Source organism: Myxocyprinus asiaticus, chromosome 24 (assembly GCF_019703515.2).
Source record: "Myxocyprinus asiaticus isolate MX2 ecotype Aquarium Trade chromosome 24, UBuf_Myxa_2, whole genome shotgun sequence".
NCBI classification, from domain to species: Eukaryota; Metazoa; Chordata; class Actinopteri; order Cypriniformes; family Catostomidae; genus Myxocyprinus; species Myxocyprinus asiaticus.
Window position 1 is genome coordinate 44,662,168 of NC_059367.1, and position 24,952 is coordinate 44,687,119.

The following is a 24,952-nucleotide window of genomic DNA, read 5'->3' on the forward strand; positions in this document are numbered from 1 at the left end:
AAAGAAATGATCTTTTAGCTAATGCTGTTAATTATACAGGAATCCTTCTAACTAAGTATTAGGGGTGTGCAGCGAAGCCATTATCTGTATCTGTCTCTGTATTCGGATAGAACCGGGTGTGGGCGGGCCTTAAAAAGTGCGTCAAAACTAAATGAAATGCCCTAATTTTATCATAATAATAATAATAATTATTATTATTATTATTATTGGCCCAATAGCCCAACGATTATAATATATATATATATATATATATATATATATATATATATATATATATATATATATATTATTATTATTATTATTTATTTATTTATTTATTTTTTCTTACCAGATGGAGCTGCATTTGTAGGCTACATTAACTATGGAATATGTTGTTAACTGTGATTTCTCCTGGTATTTCTGATATTAATATTTGCATGAAACAGAATTTTCATTTGTTTATGCATATATAACAACATTATTCTGGAGGCAAGAGGTGTCAAGCAAAATGTGAAATGTCAAGCACACATTTTGCAGTGAATAATAAATCCAAATTTAAACATTAAAAGAAATGAAAATAAAATCAATATAGCCTAAAAACAGTTGAAAGTCCCGTAAGTCTGTCAGGAATTTTTACAAAAGGACATCATTTAGTTAAATAATAATAATACAAATAATAATGTTACATTTATATAGCACCTTTCCAGTTCAAGAACACTTAACATTCTCAAATTTAGCACAGTTTAAAGAAGAAGGAAAAAAAGCATGTTTCAGTTTCTTCATTTTACATAAGGAGAAATATTCCTAATAAATAAAAACTCTATGGAGCATTTAAACCTTTATGGTGCATTTTAACTTTTTTTCTGAATAAAGTCTTAACCAGATAATAACCTTGATCACTGATGTTGATATAAATGTGGTCAACTTTAAGAGACAGATATACAAGCTCTGACGTGAAATCATCACTTAGGAATTTAACATCGCGCTCAGGTTTAGGCTATAAATGAATACATGAGAATCACGTGTGATACATTAACATAGACATTTCAAGAAGTGGAAAGTGTATATGATGTCGTATCTCAGTAGCATATAAGCTGGGTTTCCATTGATGATATGCAAACAAACTCTCATAATTCGCATAGAAATTTAATGCGCTAGGAGGAGGTGGGTTTTCTAGAGTTTTGCATTAGTTAAAATGCACATTAAGGTGATGGAAACCGTTTATTTGCACACTGATGACGTGTTTTGACCATTTGTGCATGTAGCCTAAAGTTTGATGAAATTATGCTCGTCGGTTGGAATGGGTGTGCGATAGCTTGATGTGACTGGCCCAACAAAAGGTTTTACCTTGGCACACAATTCTTCCTACATAGCCCTTGACATTTGGAAGTTTAAACTCATATGTAGTCGTTTTGAGCGCGGGCGCTTGTAGGTCTACACGGAGGTGCTGGCGTATGGGAATAGCAGCCATTTCAGCCCTCATTATATGAGATATTACCCTCATTCTTCACTGTCTTCTGGCAGCATTTAATAAAACGATGTCCAACGCCACAAATAACTCTCACCGAAGCAACGGGCTCCATCATGAAAAGGCGGGCTCCCTCAAGATAATGCGCCTAAAACGTAGTGGATGGAAACGTGCAATGATTCGCGTTTTCTTTAGTCGAATATTCAGAAATGCGCACAAAAAATGAAAAACATTTTGGATGGAAATGTTACACTTGACAAGCTCCAGACGCACACAATTAACAGAGACTGCAAACAGAGTTAAGACCTCACCCATTTGATTTGAAATTACACTGTGCACATTTTCATTCATAAGGTTTACACTTTAGAAATATTGGCTGCACAGATTCATAAATTCTTTGTAATTTTGGATATGTTTATATAAAATGTCACTTTATCCTTGTGCTTTTTGGATAATAAGTCATACAAATATTTTTTATATTATTCGGATGAATCCATTATTCATTTTGAAGTCATTATTCATGCCTTTCCGAATAAGGTATTCGGCTTCGGGCACATCCCTACCAGGTATATTATGAAATGATACATTTTTCAAATAATATTTTCTCATTAGTTTTTTATAATTTGTCACATTTTAGCTTTTAAAAAATGTACAAATGTATCCATTATTCAATATCATGTCTTGAAATTGCATATATTGCATTATATATTATATATACATGTTTGTTGTTAACATGCATAATTCATACTATTTACTAGTATTAACATTGATATGTAGAACAAGTGCTAAAATGGTACTGCCAGTTAAAGAATAGCGTCAGTTCAGCAAGTGTCTCACAGAAGTGTTTTGGTTAAGCGTATATTAATGAAAGTGGAGTTGCGCTGCCTTGTTTACCGCATCGGTGCTTAAAGTGATTATAATTGTTTCTTTTTGTTGTTTTTGATCAACAACTGACTGTAAAGAACTGAAAGGATATTAAAAGAGACATTATTGAATGACAAATGGATTGCGTGGATCTCGTTTTTGGACACACATTACACGGAACGAGTCAAATCAAACTTTTACTCTCAACATGCTGTGAAAGGATGCTGAACTTCTTCACCACTATGCAACTCAATCTCTGGCGAGTGAAATCTGAACATTTACTAGCCAGTGGACAATCACAGACATTTTTTTGTCACATAGCTTGAAATTTAGTCACATATGTCATTGATTTACTGATTGTAGAGGGTTGCGCATAGAGTAAAAGATTGATCTTGGGTTTTAAAAATAGATAACTTCATGTTCAAATGAAGACTGCCATGCGTCTGTTGATCTATTTTTTTCCCCCCAGCCCTAGTCACCATTCACTTTCATCATTCGAATAAAATATGCAAAGAAAGTGATGATGACTGTATGGTATGAAATTAGTCTCAAAATAATTAACAAATGTGTGCATAATTATCCATCAATTTGATAAATGTTGCAAATTTATCTTACAATCCACAGACAAATGCCTTTCAACTTGTGTCTGTGAAATTCAGAATGAAATGAATGTGCTGGGATTTGTACAAATAGACTGAGGCTATTGGTGTGTTTAAGTCCTCCTGGAAAGTTCAGACTTATGAGTTTTGAAAATGTAAACACGATGTGATTTGCGGTCAAGTGATTTTAGTCAGAAAGAATGGACCCATTTTGCAATTTCATTTTTATTCTTTTTCACTTTCTAGCGCAGGCAGGAATGCAACAAAATGAAGAGCAAAGCCACACATTATCATTCTTGTGCAGCCACATATAATTATGGGAAGTTTCGTTTTTGTTGCAAACGCTTGTCACTGCGTAAACCAGCTAAATGAGGCTTATTTTCTGGCAGGTTTTATCGTTATTCTCATTAACAGTACAAAAATTCATACAAATTAATAATACCAATAATAATTTGCTTCCGCCATGATTCTTAAATTGAAATGCCCCCAACTAACTCGGAAAGTCTGTTCTTGAAGAAAATCCAGAGTTTCTCACTCATAATTGCCATTCATGTGCCCTTAACTCATAAATACAATCATTCCGACATGGCTTGAACAAACTATATCAGTCATACGGGTTGGAACAACCCTGTATGAGGGAGAGCATATAATGACAGAATTTTAAGTTTTTTGTAAACTGTTTCTTTAAAGGGTAATTTCTACCTGATCAGTGAATTTTGTTGGTGTAATCTAATGAAGTCAGATTGATTCAGTCATATTAAATAATGTTTTTAATTTTAAAAGAATATTCTGGTTTCAATAGAAGTTAAGCTAAATCGACAGCAATGTTGATTACCACAAAATTTTATTTAGACTCGTTCCTCCTATTCCTTAAAAAAAGCAAATATCAAGGTTACAGTGAGACACTTGTATGCTGTCATTTAAGCTTAACAGATGGTAACAAATGCTGTTGATTTAGCACATTTTTAGGTTATTTTGCAAATATTTTACAGTGTATGCAGAATAAGCTTATATTACTGTTGCATTGCTGTGTTTGAAAGACCATAATTCTCTATCTCTTATAAAAAATGTTTTTAATTTTTATTAATTTCATGTCAGTACTCTGTTAGTCTCCACACATTGGTTCTTATTCATGAAACATGAGCAGAACAAATTTTTGTGTAAATCATTTCTAAAACCATTCTTATATAAATTTACATGTTAAACTGAATGGGACCATTTACCTGACAATGAATATATGAGTTTATCTGATTTACACAGAAATTCATTCTGCTTATGTTCATGACTAAGGGCCATTGATTGAGTATTTGCTTGACTGCTTTGAAAAAATATAAGCAACTTCATCATAAGATATTAAACATCAATTTATAAATAAAATTTAAATTCATATTTTTACATGCTACCTGTTGTAAAAACTAGGGCTGTCGATTAAAAGCAATAATTCAGTGTGATTGATTATATAAAAAATAACGTGTTAAAAAAATTAACACAATTAATCATGCCCTCGGAATATGATAAGGAATATTCTTACCATCAAAGCAATTCAAGCTTGAAGTACCACCTTCAAGCTTCCCAGTCAGCAGGGGGAAGTAAGCGGAGCTCCAGCTGTACAGGCAACAAAACAGACTTACTGACAGCAGACAGCACAAGATGAGGACGTGTTCTTGTGTTCAAACACAGCTGGACAGAGCACGACTTTGAATGGAGGGGTCTCGAGATGTGTTTTTCTAAGTTTCACAAAATGTGGTGTTTATGATGCAACTAAAGTGAGACTCTCCAAAAGCATCCATGTTACAAATGTGTAAGTTGAAGCGTTCTTAGAAAAGCCATTATAATAAAGGCCTGGGTATACTTCGTTTTCTGTGTTTGGGGATTCGTGCCCGATCAACCACGCTGCCTTTCAAAATATACTCTTTTGACCGCGGCCGAATACGGACGCAGTCAATGCATGCGCACTACGACTGTTTTGTGATTCTCTTTTAGTGCAGTCAATGGCAGGCGCATGCACCAATGATGCACATAGATGAGGACTGTCTGTGTGTCAAGAAAATCTGGGCCACACAGACTGTACTGATGATGAAATTTGCGTGGAGCGATCAGCAACGCAGACAACCGAAGTATACTCAGGCCTTAAGTGTACCTCGGACAGATTGACGAATTCAATTGTAAAAAGGATTACTGAGGACTATAGGCTAATGAAACGCTTTACTCGTTTGTCACCATAACGTATGTATGTATATATATACTGTATATTAATTAATAAAAGATAATGTTTAATTGTTTTAACGTTTGCATTACATAACCAACTACATTTATAAGCTTGTTTGAGTGGTATCAAATTGTGCGGTAGCTTAACTGATAGAGTGTTGCACTTGTGATTCAAAGGACCGAAGGATGAGTCCTGAAGATCACACAAGTCGACACGTGAGCAAAAAGTGTCATAGAAGCACCACAAAATTATGTGAATGCTTCAGCAATTGTGTTTTTCATCACACATTTGCTCACAGTTTTGTTGTTTTTTTTACACTTTTTTACACTATCAGTTAGGTTTAGGTTGAAGGTTTTGGGTATGGAGGTTTTGTTGATGTAAAACTCAATAGAGCATTTCACCTGGAACTGCCACGATACATCTAATGAATATCATTTTGCAAAAATGTCACCACAGTCATATAATTTTCATGAGATCAGGCTGCAAACATCTGTAATTGTGTGTGTGTGTCTGCGCAGGTGAAATTCAGTGCACGCAGCATTTATGATTTCAGCATCAATTTGCATAATGCAATGATGGTTAATGGATGGCCGTCAGACCATCTGTGTGTTATAAAACACGCTTACATCTGCACTTCTCACTCTTTCTGTCTGTCTCTCTGCAGTGGGAGTGGTATGAGGTGGTGATATGACTCTGGATATGGAGAGGACAGTCTCGAAAATCATGTTTGACTTCCAGAGGAACTCCACCTCTGACGATGACTCCGGCTGTGCATTGGAGGAATATGCATGGGTGCCGCCCGGCCTCAAACCTGAACAGGTAACGTACACTTAAAGTCAACATGAAGCGATTCTGCGATGTGGAAGGCATGCTGTATTTGTGCAACGGCATATTCCAAAGGAAAAAAATAAAATAAAAAAACGTGATTTTATTAATGAGGAATTGATTATATGGTGAAAAGTGTAACTGGTGGTTGGAGGGGAGGGAAAAATAAGGGGGCTTGTGGACTTCAACCAAAAAGGAAAGTTGTTTCAGAGGTGGAGCAAGTTATTACATTTTAATGAAATATTATGTTGGTTGTTGTCTTTTTTTAAAAGTAGGGTTAGTTTTGATTTTATGTTGGATTTAACATATGATAAACTATTACTCACATAAGGACAGAAACAGTAAAAATGTGCTCTCAGATTTATACATATTTTTCTGTTGGGAAATTAACAATTTTAACTGGTTTTCGTTGCTGTATGTGTCAAGCATTAATGTAAATTATTTTGGTTTACAATCACAATAGTCACACCTTTCGAAATTCTTTGGTGTAATTATTTCTTTGCTTAATGTTGCTTATCATATTTTGTTCACATTGCAGTGTTCACAGTGCAGTTATGCTGTGCAAACTTGTTCATTATACATTTATCATTCCTTGCTTTAATAATGTATAACCCTTTGTAACACTACAGCTTTTCTTTTTCTTTCTTTTTTTTTTTTGCTGCATAATGACAGTCCATTTAGACTGAATCGAAATTTGCATGACAAATTCACATTACCTTAACTGTAAAAAATCTCTTTCTTGTTACAAACAAGAAAAATAAATTAGCCTGTTTAAATTTTTATGTATTTACATAATGGTAGTATTTATTGTACTGAATTTTATTAACGGTAATTTATATAAATAGGGCATGTCGGGACTAAACAACATGATCACACGGGAAGTCGGCATGCTGTTTCCGAAAGTTCTGTTACTCTAGGATTGGCAACAATATGCCGACTCACTGACATGCCCTATTTCCCATCGGACATATTTGGAATGACTCAAAAACAATTATATTCCCTTGTGGCTTGACTGGTAGTGCGTTGCGTCAGTTGCAGGAGAAACCACAGATCAATCCCCATTCAAACAAGGATGTAATCATGTTTGTATAAACAATCACAAGCATGATAAGGAGTTTGGATTTTTTGTCCCTAACATTGCATTTTGTCTCTGCTAACGGTTAGGGTTAGATTTGGGTTTTGGTTGGGGTCTAGATTAAATAAAATAAGCATTTCTCTTCACTGTGTTACACCCTGTTCAGCTGAAAAAAAATATTTTTACAACTGGCTTCTGGCAACCTCTCCTGGATATAAATGGATGTCACACTTGTTTATATGCTCTGAAACACTAATCGCTTTAGCCTCTGGAAGCAGTGTTTTCAAATTTGGTCTAAAGGCCAAAGTGATATCATGTAAATATAGGGGCAGTAGTTATAGGGCAAAACTTTTCAACATAGGCAAATACTTTTGAGACAGCAAGATGAGTAACAAATGAAGATAATAATTATTCAAAATAACCACTTCAGACAAGGGTTAACCATTTCCTGTTAACATCTTGAGTATTCTATGATAAATACTGTTAATCTCCATTGTGATTGGATCGGTCAGTGTGAGCCCACTTTGAAATTTCTTTATATTAAATCTATTCACCCCACTTAAGAAAAACATGTGTTTTAAAGGGGTCTTTAACACCTTTTACCCCAAATATTATCCTTTCACTTATTGGATAGCTTTTATTTTAATCACCTTGAACAAAACTGAAAAGTATGTTGTCTAAAAATAAATGTGATAATTTCAGGGATTCTCATTAGCTACATAAAATTGCAACATTTTAAAAATCATTAATTATTAGATCAAATTACATCGAAATTAAACTTTAGACTGCACACAATGATCTCATGGATCAGGAATATTTTGCAGTGTATAGTGACAAAGAGGTGTTATTGTAGTACTGTGTAAGTTTTTGTTGCTTTTTAGTGTTTTGGGAGAAAATAAAATCAAATGTGCCTTTAGTCCCATTGTACCATATATATAACCTAACCCTAATCACTCCAACATCTTATCCTTGAGTAATCATGTTAAATTGCTAATTTGGTACTTGAAAATCACTTGCCATTATATCAAATACAGTTTGCTATAAGCTATTTGGTTCATTAAATGAAGCTTAACATTGTCTTTGTGTTTGTTTTTGAGTGGCCACAGTATGCAATAGACTGGCATGTTTTAAGGTCAATATTAGGTAAAAAAAAAAAAAAAAAATAGCAAAAAAGAAACAGCTTTCTCTAGAAACTCATCAGTCAATCATTGTTTTGAGGAATGAAGGCTATACAATGCTTGAAATTGCCAAAAAACTGAAGATTTCATACAAAGGTGTACACTACAGTCTTCAAAGACAAAGGACAACTGGCTCTAACAAGGACAGAAAGAGATGTGGAAGACCAGATGTACAACTAAACAAGAGGATAAGTACATCAGAGTCTCTAGTTTGAGAAATGGATGCCTCATGTCCTCAGCTGACAGCTTCGTTGAATTCAACCCGCTCAACACCAGTTTCATGTACAACAGTAAAGAGAAGACTCAGGGATACAGGCCTTATGGGAAGAATTGCAAAGAAAAAGACACTTTTGAAAAACAGGTTAGGTTAGAAAAGGTTAGAGTGGGCAAAGAAACAGACATTGGACAACAGATAATTGGAAAAGAGTGTTATGAATCTTAACCCCATTGAGCTTTTGTGGAATCAGTTAGACTGTAAGGTGTGTGAGAAGTGCCCGACAAGACAGCCACATCTATGGCAAGTGCTACAGGAAGTGTGGGGTGAAATGTCACCTGAGAATCTGGACAAACTGACAGCTAGAATGCCAAGGATCTGCAAAGCTGTCATTGCTGCACGTGGAGGATTTCTTGATGAGAACTCTTTGTTCTCAGTTTATTCAAATTGTAATGTAATTTTTCACGTTATTAATGTCCTGACTATACATTGTGATCAGTTGAATAACACTTTGGTGAATAAAAGTTCCAATTTCTTTCCATAAGAGCAAAATCTGTACGTTATTCCAAACTTTTGGCCGCCTGTGTGTGTGTGTGTGTGTGTGTGTGTGTGTGTGTGTGTATAAAGAGACAAGAAAAAGTATGTGAACCCTTTGGAATTACCTGCATTTATGTATAAATTCGTCTTAAAATCTCAATTTTGATCTTCATCTAAGTAACAATAATGAACAAAAATAATCTGTTTTAACTAATAACACTCGTGCAACTAATGTTCTCGTACATATTTAATACATCATTAAAAAATTCTCAATGTAGGTTGGAAAATATGTTTGAACCCCTAGGCCAGTGGTTCTCAAACTTTTTTTTGATGAATGCCCCCCTACTTCATTCCCTAATTATATTCTCTCACTCCCCTAATGTAGCCTATGACAAATTTAATTGAGCTGAAGTAGTGATATGATAATATTTATTATCAATCTATTTCTGCTTAAAGTACAGTTAGTGTTACTATAGTAAATTCAAGGGTGGCGATCTAGAATTCTGTGCCGAATTCAGATGGTTTCCGCTTCTTGCGCCTTGCTTCACACTGATTCTCGCAAAGCTGTGAGTTTAAGAGCTTGAGCTTTAAGAGCTTTGCACTCGCGCTGCTCTGTCCATTGAGATGTAGCCATCTACAGAGCCATACAGGTGCATTAGCCGAGGTTGTGCCTCCGCCTGTGTATTTGACGTTGCTAAACCAGATACTTCAGATGCGTCGCTAGACTTCAAAATCAGATGAACCATGGTACAAATGCGTACCAATCTGTATAATTGAGAACCAACTGATATACTCCAAGTCTAGATAAACGTTTTAATGCAAAGAGGAACTTGACGATAGATTTAATTATTATGACAGATAAACGCCCCCCATTTGTAACCTAATGCCCCCTTCTCTACTAATTTGCTCTCAGCTCCCTCTGGCATCCTTTGAACACCCCCTGGGGAGCGGTACCGCCCCATTGAGAACCCCTGCCTTAGGCTAATGATGTCAACAAAAGCTAATAAGAGTCAGGAGTTGAAAAACCTGGCATCCAATTAATGAAACGAGATTGGAGGTGTGGGTTAGAGATATTTTGACTTATAAAAAGCACTCAAACATTTTGAGTTTGCTACTCACAAGAAGCATCTGCTGACGTGGACCATGCCTCACAAAAATGAGATCTCAGAAAACCTATGATCAAGAGTTGTTGCTTTGCATAAAGCTGGAAGGGTTACAAAGTTATCATGAAGAGCTTAGGTATTCATCTGTCCACAGTTAGACAAATTGCTAAAAATTGAGATGATTTAGTACTGTGTCTACTCTCACTAGAAATGGCTGTCCAGCCAAGATGACTCAAATGGCACACCGCAGAATGCTCAGTGAGGTAAAAAAGAACACTACAGTGACAGCTAAAGCAGTGTTTCCCAACCACTGTGCCGGTGTGCCATGGAAAATTATCAAATTCCACAAAAATAAATACAGTTTTTTTCCAGAATGTAAGTCGCAGATTTTGTCATCTTTTGAAAGGTCCTGCGACTTATAGTCCGAAGCGACTTATATACATAATTTATACGTAACTGATGTCGGCTGGTCAAACACATGCACCATAACTAGAGCCTGACCGATATGGGATTTTTGAGACCGATACCGATTTTAGAGGGGGAAATTCACCGATTACTGATATGGTGGCTGATATAGTTAATTTCTGAGCTGGAATGAAAAGAGACCTTTTCTATGTGGATTGTTAACTGATTTTGTACCGATATGACTATGCAAAGGTTCTCAGATGGCTGCTTTCTTAAACAAATATTTTTATCAAAGAATATTTGACATTATTATTATACATTGTCAACAAATTCTAAAAATGAACACTAAGAAAATAAAGAATAAATAAAAATACAATAAATAGCTTAATAAACATCAGTACTGTATATTCAGTATCAGTCAGTTGCTGACCATTTAAATAAAGAATAAATAAAAATACAATAGTGGTATTTGCATGCCACTCCCCCAGACATACGGGTATAAAAGGAGCTGGTATGCAACCACTCATTCAGGTTTTATGCTGAGAAGCCGATATAAGGTCCGGCCATTTCAGCGGGTAGTTCAGCATTGTGGCAGGAGGGACACAATGTCTCATTCCCTCCATCAGGGAACGGAGGTTACACAAGTAACCATGACGTTCCCTATCTGTCACTCTCTCGACGTTGTGTCGATGTAGTGACACTAGGGATCCCTATATGAAATGCCACAATTGGCTGAACTGTGTTACGTGAACTGGCAGTGTGTGGTGGGCAGACTACTGTGTGCTTCATAGCCAGCACACCAGGTCAACACGTAACCTCCCCCAACATAGTTATGAGTGTCGAACGGCCCTTTGGGGACAAGTCGACTACCCAAAAGATAGAGACAGGCTAACCCAGTCGTGGCCTTTTTTCCTCTTCTTTTTTTCCACTCCCTAAAAAAGAAGGGGGATTATCTGACTGGGCTGCCAGGTCTAGTCGGGGGGTGTCCCTCCCAAGGGGAAGACACCGCGGAGACCACACCTCGCCTAAAGAGAGGGGGGATATTTAAGTGGAAAAATACGTCACATGGTCTTTCAAGGTAGATCCTACCCAACGGGGAGGAGTTACTACAAACATGGAGACTGGGGCAGAGGGGCTCTGCCCAAGGAAGACACAGTTTGCCAACAGGGAAACGAACTGGTGGAAGATATATATCGCATGGGGTTAGCCTTACAGGGAACCGCCACATGCGGAGCACCTACCACAGAACAGTACTCTTAGTTAGCACGTGTACTGGGCCGGCAGCGAGTCTCTCCGAAAACTCGACTGCCACAGGGCTCAGAGGAAGTCAACTAGGGAACAAAGTCTGTGAACACTACTGGGAATTAATGGCGCACGTCTTCAGCTCAAAAGGAGGTGGAAGGCGCTATGTGCAAGTGATACACCCGGCTGGCTATCCCGGGCTTATCCACTTTTATTGCGTGCCACTACCTGGGACGAAACCGGTTCCACCCGGAGGTTGTAGAACCTTGCAAATGTGTTGGGTGTTGCCCAGCCTGCTGCTCTGCAAATGTCTGTTGGAGAGGCACCCCTGGCCAGGGCCCAGGAGGCCACTACACCCCTGGTAGAATGGGCTCATAGCCCTACCGGGGGTGGCATGTCCTGGGCGTGATATGCCATTGTTCTGGTGTCAATGAGCCAGTGGGCGATCCTCTGCTTGGAGACAGCGCTTCCTTTCTGCTGTGCACCAAAGCAGACAAAGAGCTGCTCAGAGATCCTATAGCTCTGCGTGTGATCCCAATAGATGCTTAAAGTGCGCACCGGACACAGCAACAACAGGGCTAGGTCTGCTTCCTCCTGGGGCAGCGCTTGCAGGTTCACCACCTGGTCCCTAAAAGGGGTCGTGGGAACCTTGGGCACATAGCCTGGTCGGGGTCTCAAGATCACGTGAGAGTAGCCCGGACCGAACTCCAGGCACATTTAGCTGACAGAGAATGCTTGCAGGTCTCCTACCCTCATGATGGAAGTGAGCGCAGTCAGGAGGGCAGTCTTCAAGGAGAGTGCCTTAAGCTCAGCTGACTGCAAAGGCTCAAAGGGGGCTCTCTGTAGACCCTGAAGAACTACAGAGAGGTCCGATGAGGGAACAAGGCGCGGTCTGGGGGGATTCATCCTCCTGGCACCTCTTAGGAACCTGATGATCAGGTCGTGCTTCCCTAAGGACTTACCGTTGACTGCGTCGTGGTGTGCTGCTATGGCAGCAACGTACACCTTCAAAGTGGAAGGGGACAGTCTCCCTTCCAACCTCTCCTGCAGGAAGGAAAGCACTGATCTGACTGCACATCTCTGGGGGTCTTCGCGTCGGGAAGAACACCACTTAGTGAACAGACGCCACTTAAAGGCATACAGGCGCCTCGTAGAGGGGGCCCTAGCCTGAGTGATCGTGTCTACCACTGCAGGTGGTAGACCGCTTAGGTCTTCCGCGTCCTGTCCAGGGGCCAAACATGGAGATTCCAGAGGTCTGGTCGTGGGTGCCAGATGATGTCCCATCCCTGAGAAAGAAGATCCTTCCTCAGGGGAATTCGCCGGGGGGGCTGTCACGAGGAGCATGAGGTCCGAGAACTATGCCTGGGCGGGCCAGTAGGGTGCTACCAGGATGACCTGTTCCTCGTCCTACCTGACCTTGCACAAGGTCTGTGCAAGTAGGCTCACTGGGGCAAAACTCATATTCGCACATGCCAGGGGGCCAACTGTGTGCCAGCGCATTTATATGCCGAGGGGGGCCTTGGTCAGGGTGTACCAGAGCGGGCAGTGGGGAGGATTTTTGGGAGGCGAACGGGTGCACCTTTGCTTGTCCGAATCGACTCCAAATCAGCTGGACCACCTGAGGGTGTAGTCTCCACTCTCCCCTGAGGGTAACCTGTCGTGACAGTGCATCCGCTGCAGTGTTGAGGTTGCCCGGGATGTGAATGGCTCGCAGCGACTTGAAGTGCTGCTGACTCTAGAGGAGGAGACGGCGGGCAAGTTGTGACATACAACGAGAGCGCAGATCGCCTTGGCGGTTGGCATATGCTACCGTTGCCATGTTGTCTGTCTGAACTAACACATGCTTGCCCTGGATCAATGGCTGAAACCTCCGCAGGGCGAGCAGAATTGCCAACAACTGGAGGCAGTTGATGTGCCAATGTAGTCGTGGGCCCGTACCACAAGCCGGCGGCTGCGTGCCCGTTGCAAATAATGCCCCAGCCCGTTTTGGAGGCGTCCGTCGTGACCACGACGCTCCTGGAGACCAGTTCTAGGGGAACACCTGCCCGTAGAAACGAGAGGTCGGTCCAAGGGCTGAAAAGACGGTGACAGACCAGCATGATGACCAGGCGGTGTGTCCCGCGGCGCCATGCCCATCTCGGGACTCGAGTCTGAAGCCAGTGCTGAAGTGGTCTCATATGCATCAACCCAAGCGGGTTGGCCACCGCTGAGGATGCCATATGCCCCAGGAGCCTCTGAAAAAGTTGTGGACATGTCTGCCCGAGAGACCACGCCGTGACCTCCATCGCTTGGAGAGCGAGGTCGGTCGCCGAGCACAGTTCCTGCATCAATCCGGGGGCGGAACTACCCTCATGCAGTTCCTTTAGCGCCTTGGCGGAGGCGGCTTGTCCAGCGGCACTGTAGGCCTTGGCCGTCAGAGACGACAAAAACCTACAGGCCTTGGATGGGGGCTTTGGGCACCCGTGCCAGGTGGCGGCGCTCTGCGGGCATAGGTGCACCGTGAGCGCCTTTATCCACCAGGGGATTGCCGAATAGCCCTTGGCCGCCCCACCATCGAGGGTAGTGAGGGCGGGGAAGCTGAAAAGATCGGGACCGGGCAGTAAAAAGTGCCTCCCACGACCTTGTCAGCTCTTCATGCACTTCCGGGAAGAAAGGAGCGGGGGTGGGGCGTGGCTTTGAGCGGCGCCGTGAGCCCAGGAACCAATCATCGAGCTGCGAGGGTTCAAGGAAGAGCAGAGGGTTCCACTCTAGCCGATGCTCACGGCTGCCCGGGAAAGCATGTCCTCATCTCCACGTCAGCCTGTGACTGGGCAATCGTCCCTGAAGGGAGGAGCCCAGCTGAGGCTTCTGCGTCCGACTGGACGAGCTCGCTCTCTGATGCTGCGCTCGAGAGCTCATCACTTTCGCTGGCTCCAAATAAGAGGTCGAACTCACCGTGAGACGAGCCGGCAGACTCATCCGGAAGCCCGATCGGGGCAGACGAGCGTGCTGGGGAATGGTAGGTCCGCGGAGGCGGTCCCAGTGGGGTCCCCAAATCGCCCCCAGTGCTAGCCGTGCTGGCCTCATACCCGTGGGTAAAAGGACCGAGGTGGGGAGCCTCTGGGGTGGCTTGCTTTCTTATGAAGGCGAGCCGCGACCACATCGTTGCCATGGACATGTCCTCGCAATGAGAACATGACCATCCACGAACGCTGTCTCCGCGTGAGCAGTGCCCAGACATGAAAGACAGTGATCGTGACCGTCAGAAGGCGAGAGATAACAAGCGCAACCAGGAATAACACACAATCGGAAAAGCATCTTTAAAAAGACGCGTCTTTAAAAAGACGTTCTGTGTGTGCCGCTCTTTTAGAGAAATTTTAGGCGTTCTCTGCATTGCACCAGTGCGGAGGGGGAAGAAGCTGCTGAAATGCACCGTCAGTTCCAGCAGAGGTGAATGAACAGTCGTGGGAATTCAGCTCAGTGAGCATGACCGTTTGGCTCCGAAGAGAAAATCTGAATGAGTGGTTGCATACCAGCTCTTTTTATACCCGTATGTCCGGGGGGTGGCATGCAAATACCACTCGCCAATGTTCATTGGCCTTTTATCAAAGACCAGAGGTGTCTCGGGCTCCCAAGAGTGACCCCTAGTGTCACTACATCGACACAACGTCGAGTGAGTGAGTGACAGATAGGGAATGAAGAATAAATTCAAATAAAATAAATAGCCAAATAAACATCAGTACTTTTTAGTATCAGTCAAATGCTGACCATTAAAATAAAGAATAAATAAAAATAAAATAAATAGCTAAATATACATCAGTACTGTTTAGTATCAGTCACATGCTGACTATATTAATACTGCCAGTCAATTAGGGGCAGGTTGTAAAACAAGAAGTTTTTACACCTGCCTAGTCAAGAGATAAACAGCAGCAGTGGTGTTACACCGTATTCTGCTATACAAGTTCAGGGTAAACTTTCAACGGTGGAAAACCAGACTTTTAAATATTTTGTAAATGTAATGACTGGAATTGTTCAGTTGAAGGGGGTACCAAACTGCGAATCCTGAACAAAACAGTTTGGTGAATACATGTTTACACATTAGCTTCCACTCAGCTGATAAGCATTGAAAGTACACTACGTGGTTAGCTAGTTAGCTATAAGCTCGTTGTCACGGAGAGTAAACGATGGACCAGCATTGCGTCTCACCAACTAGGTAACAATGTAGCGCGAAATCAACACTAATCAGACACAATCCACCACCGCACTGTTGTCTGCTGAGCTGCAAAAAATGCTCTGATGTTTACATTTCAATCTGCTACATTACTGACTGCACTGACAAACTATAGCTGGCTAACAGCAAACAGATGTGATCAACATGAGTGACATGGTAGTCAGGGACAGGGTTAATGCTATATTAGTTATATAAAATGATGGGGTCATTGTTTATTAACTTTCCAGTATGTATTTCACAAACTAGTTAGCAACTTACCGAGAAGACACTGCTTAACTCTGCACCGCTTAACTCTGCAGAACCACCATCAGCTCAGCTCTGTAAACAGTGGAGATGGAGCGCACTCTGCTAGACAAACTACATTATGACACCCATTCTAAAGTTCTGATATGTTCTGAAAAAAGTTTTCAAATCTGCACATATCGGTAAACATATATGCCGATACCGATACCGATATATCAGTGAAAGGCTATAATATCACTAACCATAACAGATGAAAAACATAGAGATGGTAGAAGTGTTTTAAAGTTGCCAATTCAGAAAATTTTCCTTTTACAAAGTATTTTATTCAACCAGTTTAAGTATTTTGTCCATCATAACATTATTATTCTAACAAACTCTAGACTGCTGTCAAACTCAACTCTTCACATACCCATAAAATGACGCTTCATCACACTCATAGTAAAAACATTCAGTCAGTGAACCGAATAATTAATACATTGCAAAGAGGGTTGAAAATATCAGAAATATTCACAGTCGCTAACGTTAATGAATGAATAGAATACAACAGGTGTATTGTTTTACTCACTGACTAAAAGCTGTTTATTTGTGCAAAGCATAGAATTATAGATGTATTGAACAGATGTGACTTACTTGTCGCATTTCTCTCATGAAACATAAACAGAATTTGAGAAACTGTTACACACAATTACTTAAAGCAAATTCTCATGTTTAAAAACACTGTGATACGATGAGTAGATTCTGAGGGACTGTAATCTTTATGGAGCGCGTTTGACATCTGAACAGCTGAAGGGAAGTCTGGCGGCTGCTCCCGGGTCCAAGTGCCTGCTGTATCCAACCTCTGTCAGTGTGAATTATACAGAGATGAGACTTATGTGACTTTATTTCCAAAAAATACGGTAAATAAACAAATAAATAAAAATGTAATTGCTGTGGCATTGCAAGAATGAATTTTCAAGAACAAATCTGCAAATTGAAAAAGATGCAAGTTTTATGGTTTTTCATTACCCAATTAGTGCTCTTGTCACCTGTGACCTCATTATAAAGTGTACCTATGTGACTTGTGTTTTTTGCATAGCCGAATTTCAAACATTACGAGTAAACACGCTACTAAGACAGAAATTCTTGAAAAGGAAAACTATTTACGATGGTTATGTGGGATAGTGGTGTGCCGTGTAATTTTTTTAATCGTAAAAAGTGTGTCATGGCAGAAAAAAGGTGTGGAAATACTGAGCTAAAGACTTGAAGGAATCATTGGAACTGGTTAACATCTCTGTTCATGAGTCTACTGTATGGAAAACATTAAACAGGCATGGTGTCCATGGCAGGACACCACGAAGGAAGCCACTGCTTTCCAACAAAAACATTCACTTTGAAACTCCACAATGCTACTGGGAAAATGTTTTGTGGACTAATGAAACTAATGCTGAATTGTTTGGGAAGAACATGCAGCACTAAGTATGGTGTAAAAAGGGCACTGCATACCAACATGAAAACATCATTCCAACGGTGAAGTATGGTGGAGGGAGCATCATAATTTGGGGCTTTGGGGGCTGGACCACTTGCCATCATCGAGGGAAAAATGAATTTCTACAGGACAATTTATCCTACAGGACAATGTCAGGGTGGCTGTGCACCAGCTGAAGCTAAGTAGAAGTTGGGTGATGCAGCAGGACAATGACCCTAAACATCAAAGTAAATCCACTAAAGAATGGCTTCAAAAAAAGAAAATCCATCTTTTCGAGTCATCTAGTAAGAGCCCAGACCTTAACCCAATAGAGATGCTGTGGAATGACCTCAAGAGAGCTGTTCACACCAGACATCCTAAGAATATGGCTGAGCTGAAGCAGTTTTGTAAGGATGAATGGTACAAAATTCCTTCTGATTGGTGTGCAGGTCTACTCCGCAGCTACACACAGATTTCCAGATGCAGTCATTTTAATGACAGTAGGCCATAGCAAAAAGATACAGTGAGCAGCAATATAGATACTGGCATCTTTCGCTAAAACACACTGAAGAAAACAAAAATGAAGCAAAGTGAACTTCATGTGTCTGAAATGAATCCGACTGTTCAGCTAAACCAGGTTTGTGATTGGACAACGTGCTTCCAGAGCGCCTTTAAACAATTACGTGTTTTTCCTTGTAAAATTGCCTTTATTATGATCAGCATGTTTAAAGTCTTTCACAAACAGATTATTTTAGTGAAAATTAATCAAAGATGTCATCATCTCTGGCATAGATGGCAAGAAAAAACAACCCGAAATTTGATATTACTAGTAGTATAGTGGAGTTCTCATGAGAATATTTCCATTATTTGATATTTATATTCCATTTATAGGCCTACTTATCTTTAGCTAACAGTATTTTAATCTTTGCTATTGTGATGTACATTGTTTGTTGTTGGTATATTTTCACTTTAAGGAAAATATAAAAACGGTCCATTCAGACTTTTACATTTTCCACATTTTCTCTCGGGGGGTACCCCTGAACCCCCATAATGTATCTTTCTTTAGTCACAAGGCCTGCTATACCCCTTAGGTATCTAAAAATATTCAAACACAAAAACTGGACTGCTGTCATTCAGCTTCAAAACAAACAGTTGGTTTTATCTTTTAATATTCATATCAAAGTACACTCGGTTGATGAACTAATTGAAATATTTTAATATTTTGGTAGAATATTCCCCAAACCCCACTACTCTGGCTTTGTCTCTGGTGCCCCAATGTCATAATCCTTGCCTAATTTTGAAGAGACTGTTTCTTTTTTCTTTTACTATTGCTGCCAACTTGTACATTTATAATAATTATTTCATAAAATTGATTAAGCATTCCTTATGTCATTACATAGCTACAGTATACTTACTACTGACACCATGTAAGTTATTGTCTGGACCTTTGCTGGGAAGGAAATGCAGAGACCGGACCTCTTGGAACTTTAATTGAATACCCCTGCTGTATACAGTATATACACTCACCGGCCACTTTATTAGGCACACCTGTACATCTACTTATTCATGCAATTCAACCAATCAGCCAATTGTGTGGCAGCAGTGTAATGTATAAAATCTTGCAGATATGGGTCAGGAGCTTCAGTTAATGTTCACATCAATCATCAGAATGGGGAAAAATGTGATCTCAGTGATTTGGACCGTAGCATAATTGTTGGTGCCAGACAGGCTGGTTTGAGTATTTCTGTAACTGCTGATCTCCTGGGATTTTCACTCACAACAGTCTCTAGAGTGTATAGAGAATGATGCGAAAAACAAAAATACGACCAGTGAGCGGCAGTTCTGTGGACGAAAACGTTGATAAGAGAGGTCAACAGAGAATGGCCAGACTGGTTCAAGCTGACAGAAAGACTACGGTAACTCAGATAACCCCTCTGTAGTGAGCAGAATAGCATCTCAGAATGCACAACATGTCGAACCTTGAGGCGGATAGGCTATGCTGGGTTCCACCTCTGTCAGCCAAGAACAGAAAACTGAGGCTGCAGTGGGCCTACCATTTGTGTACCTCAGCAGAAATCCAGATGTCAGACCAGGCGATGTTTTTCCAATCATCTACTGTCCAGTTTTGGTGAGCCTGTGCCCACTGCAGCCTCAGTTTTCTGTTCTAAGCAAACAGTAGTGGTACCCGGAGGGGTCTTCTGCTGCTGTAGTCCATCCGCCTCGATATTCGACATGTTGTGTGTTCAGAAATGCTTTTCTGCATAGCACTGTTGTAACACGTGTTTTTTTGGGTTACTGTCACCTTCCTGTCTGGCCATTCTCCTCTGACCTCTGTCATTAACAAGCCGTTTTCGCCGAAAGAACTGCCACTTGCTGGATGTTTTTAGTTTTTTGCACTATTCTCTTTACACTCTAGAGAATGTTGTGCGTGAACTTCCCAGGAGATCAGCAGTTGCAGGAATACTCAAATCAGCCCATCTGGCACCAACAATCATGCCACAGTCTAAATCACTGAGATCACATTTTTCCCCCATTCTGATGGTTGATGTGAACATTAACTGAAGCTCCTGTCCCATATCTGTATGATTTTATACACTACACTGCTGCCACACGATTGGCTGATTAGGTAATTGCATCAATAAGTAGATTTACAGATGTACCTAATAAAGTGGCCGGTGAGTGTATAAATACTGAATATATGAATCATTTTACACTTCTAAACAGCACACTACCCATACTTAAAAAACATTGAACATAAAATGCTGTGTAATGTTCCTATCTGTTGACTTCCATCATTAAAACCTGCCATCTCTACACCGTTAGGAGACAGACTATGTTAGACAGTTATAAGCAAATTATCCGACTCAGGCAGTCAGTAATGCAGCCACGGTTGCCTGGATACCACAAGACCATATTTGTCATACCACCAGAAAACCCTTGACTTAACGAGCCTACTTAAAAATCAAGGTATAAAGCACATCTAAATACAGTCCTACGTACAACTACACACACACACACACTATACATACACAAACAGGAAATGAATCAAGTGAAAATCAGCATGGTGCCCTGTGTAATAGACAGACCTTTGAGAGGAAATGATCTCATTCACATGTGACCATGTGTCCTGTGGCACGAATCTGTGATGTGTGAAATGATGAAAGCTGCGAGTGTGTGTCAGTGCATGTGTACACTCTCATGACTGTTTCCTCTAAATAACAGGTGGGTCATTCTACAAAATGGGTGCCAGTGGGTGAGAATAATTTTCCCTTGCATAAACAGTTGATTTGTCACTAACTTGGGGTTAATTTGTCACAAATTCGCAGTGCACAAAACAGTTTGCCACAAATAGTTGCCAGAAGTTTGATGCTCTTCACTGGTAGGGGTGAAATACAGAAAATCTTAACTAGCTGCAAACTTGCCGCAAATTTCACATGCAAATTAGCTTTTGATTGGACAATTTTCCGCAAGTTTGCCGCAAAGCTAATTTGCATGTGAAAATTATCACTGGCGAATTTGTGGCAAATTTGCCATGAACTCTTGATTTTCGTAAGGGTTTTTACTATAACTTAAACAAATATCGCACTAAATGTATGTGTTGAATGAACAGCCCTGTTTATTACATAAATTAGCTTGAGGTGGCACAATGCAATTCATTAATAAAGACATCATTTGTTTTTAATAGAATGTTTAAAATCAGAAACTTTAAATATCACATTTTCGAAGTAGAAATAACAGTCGTTTCCTAGAATGACCCTGTTATCTTGGACACAATTCTTCTCAGATGTCAGGAAAAAGATAGTGTTTGACAAAAGTTTAAGTAGTTTAGATCTGTACAATAGTCTGAGTCTTTTTGTGTTCGAATGCAGGCCAAAATGATTTGACTGACTTTATCAGTAAAGCCTTTAATTAAATGGTTTGCTCAAACATGTATTTATTAACATGTATCTCTGATGCATTCTCCAGTTAGTCTTTTTACAGCTTTACAAACCTCAAAAATGTGTTTCTCATCAAATACTAACATGTTTTGTATAGTGTTGTTTCTGTGATAATGTCATACAAATCTAACATTTTGCATTTTACTTTTTTATTTGAAACTGTTGGAAGACATGGGTCAAAGCCACTGACATCCTCTATGACTATGTATATGTGATAGAGCAAACGCATCATGTATACTCAATACTTTCTTCTGAATTCTGAAACACATTTCTCACCGTCTAAGTTTAAGAGGACAGAACAAATTTACATTGCTTTGAGTGGACAAACACTGTTTTGGGTGCATTCGGTGCTGCAGCTGGCGAGTCTTCCTCATGAGTGACAAAACGGCGTTCAGGAGTGAAGGCTAGAGTGAAAGAATGCTGGGAAAAAAATGAACGAGACAGGATCTAATTATTTAGCGTGAAGACCTCTTTGAATTCACCATAAATAATGTCCTTAGGTAGCAACATCCCTCTTTTAACTGGTGTCTTTGAATACAGGGTGATTTCTCAGTCACGTGGAGTGACTTTTCAGATTTTCCTTGGATGCTGGTTCAAACCCAAAACGTCCAATATTCAGCAAATAGTGTAAATACAGGTTAAGTGGGACAGTTTTTGCCATTCATCCCAGTAACAAAAGATGTCCCACTTTACCCTACAGCTTAAAAATAAAATTGTATGGTTGATATATAATATTTATTGCTGTCAGTCGGTTAAAGAATTTAATCGCAATTAACTGCATGATCGCAATTAAACGCAGATTTTGAAAGTGCTGAAATTTGACTTTATATATGCTTCTTTTTCTTTCAAAATGCATTTAGCTCCTTCTTAGAAAAGAAAACAACATGTAACAATAGTATTTTATAAACATTTTCCAAACAAAGCCTTCCACAATAATATAGCTTTGAACTCTACATGAAAAGCACTTGCATAGAATCTCTTGTTTTGCTTTTAGTGCTTTATCCAAATTGTCTGGTAAGATGGAAGTGCAACGCAACATGGGTAAATGCTAATGCTTCACTTCGGTGGGTCGTGTGAATGCGGTTTATCACAAGTCCCATCTGGGTTTGTTTTGTACAAAAATGTACGGTTAAGCGGTCTTTTTTTCTATCACTTGATCATTGACACAAAATCGATGTTGTGTGTGTTTGTGGTGTGTGTATCACAGGAGGTCAGATCTCTGAGATCAGTGCTGAGCACCCTTGTTGTAGGCAAGAGAATTCAAAAGAATATTTGGCCTGCTTTTGTGTACTTCAACACAATACCTTTGAACCTTTCAATGCTTTGATGACCATTATAAATATCTTTGCCAACATCAAAACAATAATGTGAAACTGATTTACACTCAAATGAAGTCCCTTTGAGCTACACAAAGCTTACAGGTGGTTTATGCAACTGAGGATATCTGGGTTAGTTGTTACAAGTACAATATGTCAGTAACTGTCAGAAGTCCAATTATACAGATGTGTTTTCTTTAACAGTGGTTTTATATGTTACAAACACTTGGTTTAAAACCATCTCAAATTAGAATAGGCCAAATTTTGTGAATTCTGTCCTCTAAACTAAAATTCCAATATTTTTCTATTGCTTTTGTGTAAGCTAGTGAGCACAATACCACACTATCATACATCCAGCATTTAGGAGACAACTATATAACTAAAAGTCTGAAAAATATTCTCAAGGATATTTTTTATATAAATTTCATGTCCAGGCAAATTGTCTAATTTTTATTAGGGCAAGTCTCATGTGGTTTAAATGTTATACATTTATTAATTATAATACTTGTTGGCCAAAACAATGATACCTTTTACTTTTTTTCTGTTTCATAATTGCTTAACTGCTTACATTTTGCTGAAAGGTCTATAATATGCTGTTTAATGGCAAAAGGCCAGTGTCTGTTAAAGGAATAATTCACCTAAATAAAAATTACAATTCTGTCATTATGTACTCACCCCTTCGTTGTTCCAAACCTCTATGACTTTCTTTCTTGTGCAAGACACAAAAGGAGATTTTTTTTATTCAAATCTCAATTCGTCTTGGGGAGTTGAAAGTGACTTTAACACTTCAAAAGTACCATAAAAGTAGTCCATGAGGCTCTTGTGTCATATATTCCAAGTCTTCTGAATATATACGAAAAAAAACAAGTCATTTTTCAGTAAAATTCTTAAAGTCCATTGTGCGTTCATCAGTGAAAGGAAGGAGCTTGCTTACAGTGGAACGCATATCCACGCGAGAACTTCCTTTGTTTTTAGTGTTAATCAACTCAAGCTTCTCTCATAGCGCTCATGAACATGAAGAGCATTTGTGGGTGAAATATTCCTTTAAATAATCTAATAATTGTAAAAAATAACTGTTGTTTTTTTGTTTTGTTTTTTTTGTTTTGTTTTTTTTTAAGACCAAGACTTAAAGGTTTGCGTCTAAGCAGAAATTAATTTTACTCAAAAATAAATCAACCTTGAGAAATGCGCATTGGAGTAAAAAGTGTGTCAACTATATACTGTATATGCACAATATGTCAAAAGGCTTTTTGGTGACAAAACTTTGTTTCCCAGTTGTTTTATGGATTATATCATGTATATGTCTCTGTCTGTTTGTGTGAACAGGTTCATCAGTACTACAGTTTTTTTCCAGAGGATAAAGTTCCCTATGTGAACAGCATTGGTGAAAAGCATAGAATTAAGCAACTGCTTCAACAGCTTCCTCCGCACGACAATGAGGTCTGTCAGTATACTCATAACTCAAAAACATTTTAATAATAAAATCATAAAGGCTACATATGATTGCGTTCCCGCTCTCCCATGTTTGCATGCGTATAAAAGGAACACAAAATGTTGTACAATTTTATTGATACAGTGTTATTAGTAGCTCTAGACAGTTTTTTTTTTTTTGTCATAGTACTCAAACAAAAATGTTAGTTACCAACTGAAGTAAAAAAGAAACAAATTGGTTCTTATTAATTAAACTTGAGCAGAGTTAATTTCTGTGTAAATTGTAGGTAAACCATTCATACGTAAATGTCTCCTTTGAAGTGAATGTGAATTTACATATGAATAGATTTATGAATGATTTACACACAAAAAAATTGTTCTGTTCATGTTTCATGAATAAGGCCTAATATGTGCACTTTCCTGTTAGTTACTTTAGCCAGAAATCTGACAGATGTAAACATAAACAAAATCCTAAACTTGATGATAAAACATTTGCCCTCATAGACCTTTTTCACACTCCAGGTTTTGGAACGCGGAAGTAAACATTTGCAGGGTAAACTACGACAGCGGTGAATGGGAGTCAATGGGAGACCATAGCAAATATTATTTTCACTTATCCATTTGCTCCAAGAGCAAAAGAAAAAGTCCACTATTACATTTGAATGACTTTCC

The 24,952-nt window shown here is 39.4% G+C and overlaps 1 protein-coding gene across 2 annotated transcripts in view; it reads left to right on the forward strand.

Annotated features, from left to right (window-relative positions):
- The window catches only part of LOC127415293 (prickle-like protein 2), a 123,054-nt gene that overhangs the window by 83,250 nt on the left and 14,852 nt on the right, over positions 1-24,952 (forward strand). For both annotated transcript variants that reach the window (XM_051653991.1, XM_051653992.1), the window contains exons 2-3: positions 5,784-5,938; positions 24,176-24,289. In XM_051653991.1, coding sequence (XP_051509951.1) covers positions 5,807-5,938; positions 24,176-24,289 — 246 coding nt within the window. In that variant the 5' untranslated portion in view covers positions 5,784-5,806. The remainder of the gene's footprint in view (positions 1-5,783; positions 5,939-24,175; positions 24,290-24,952) is intronic.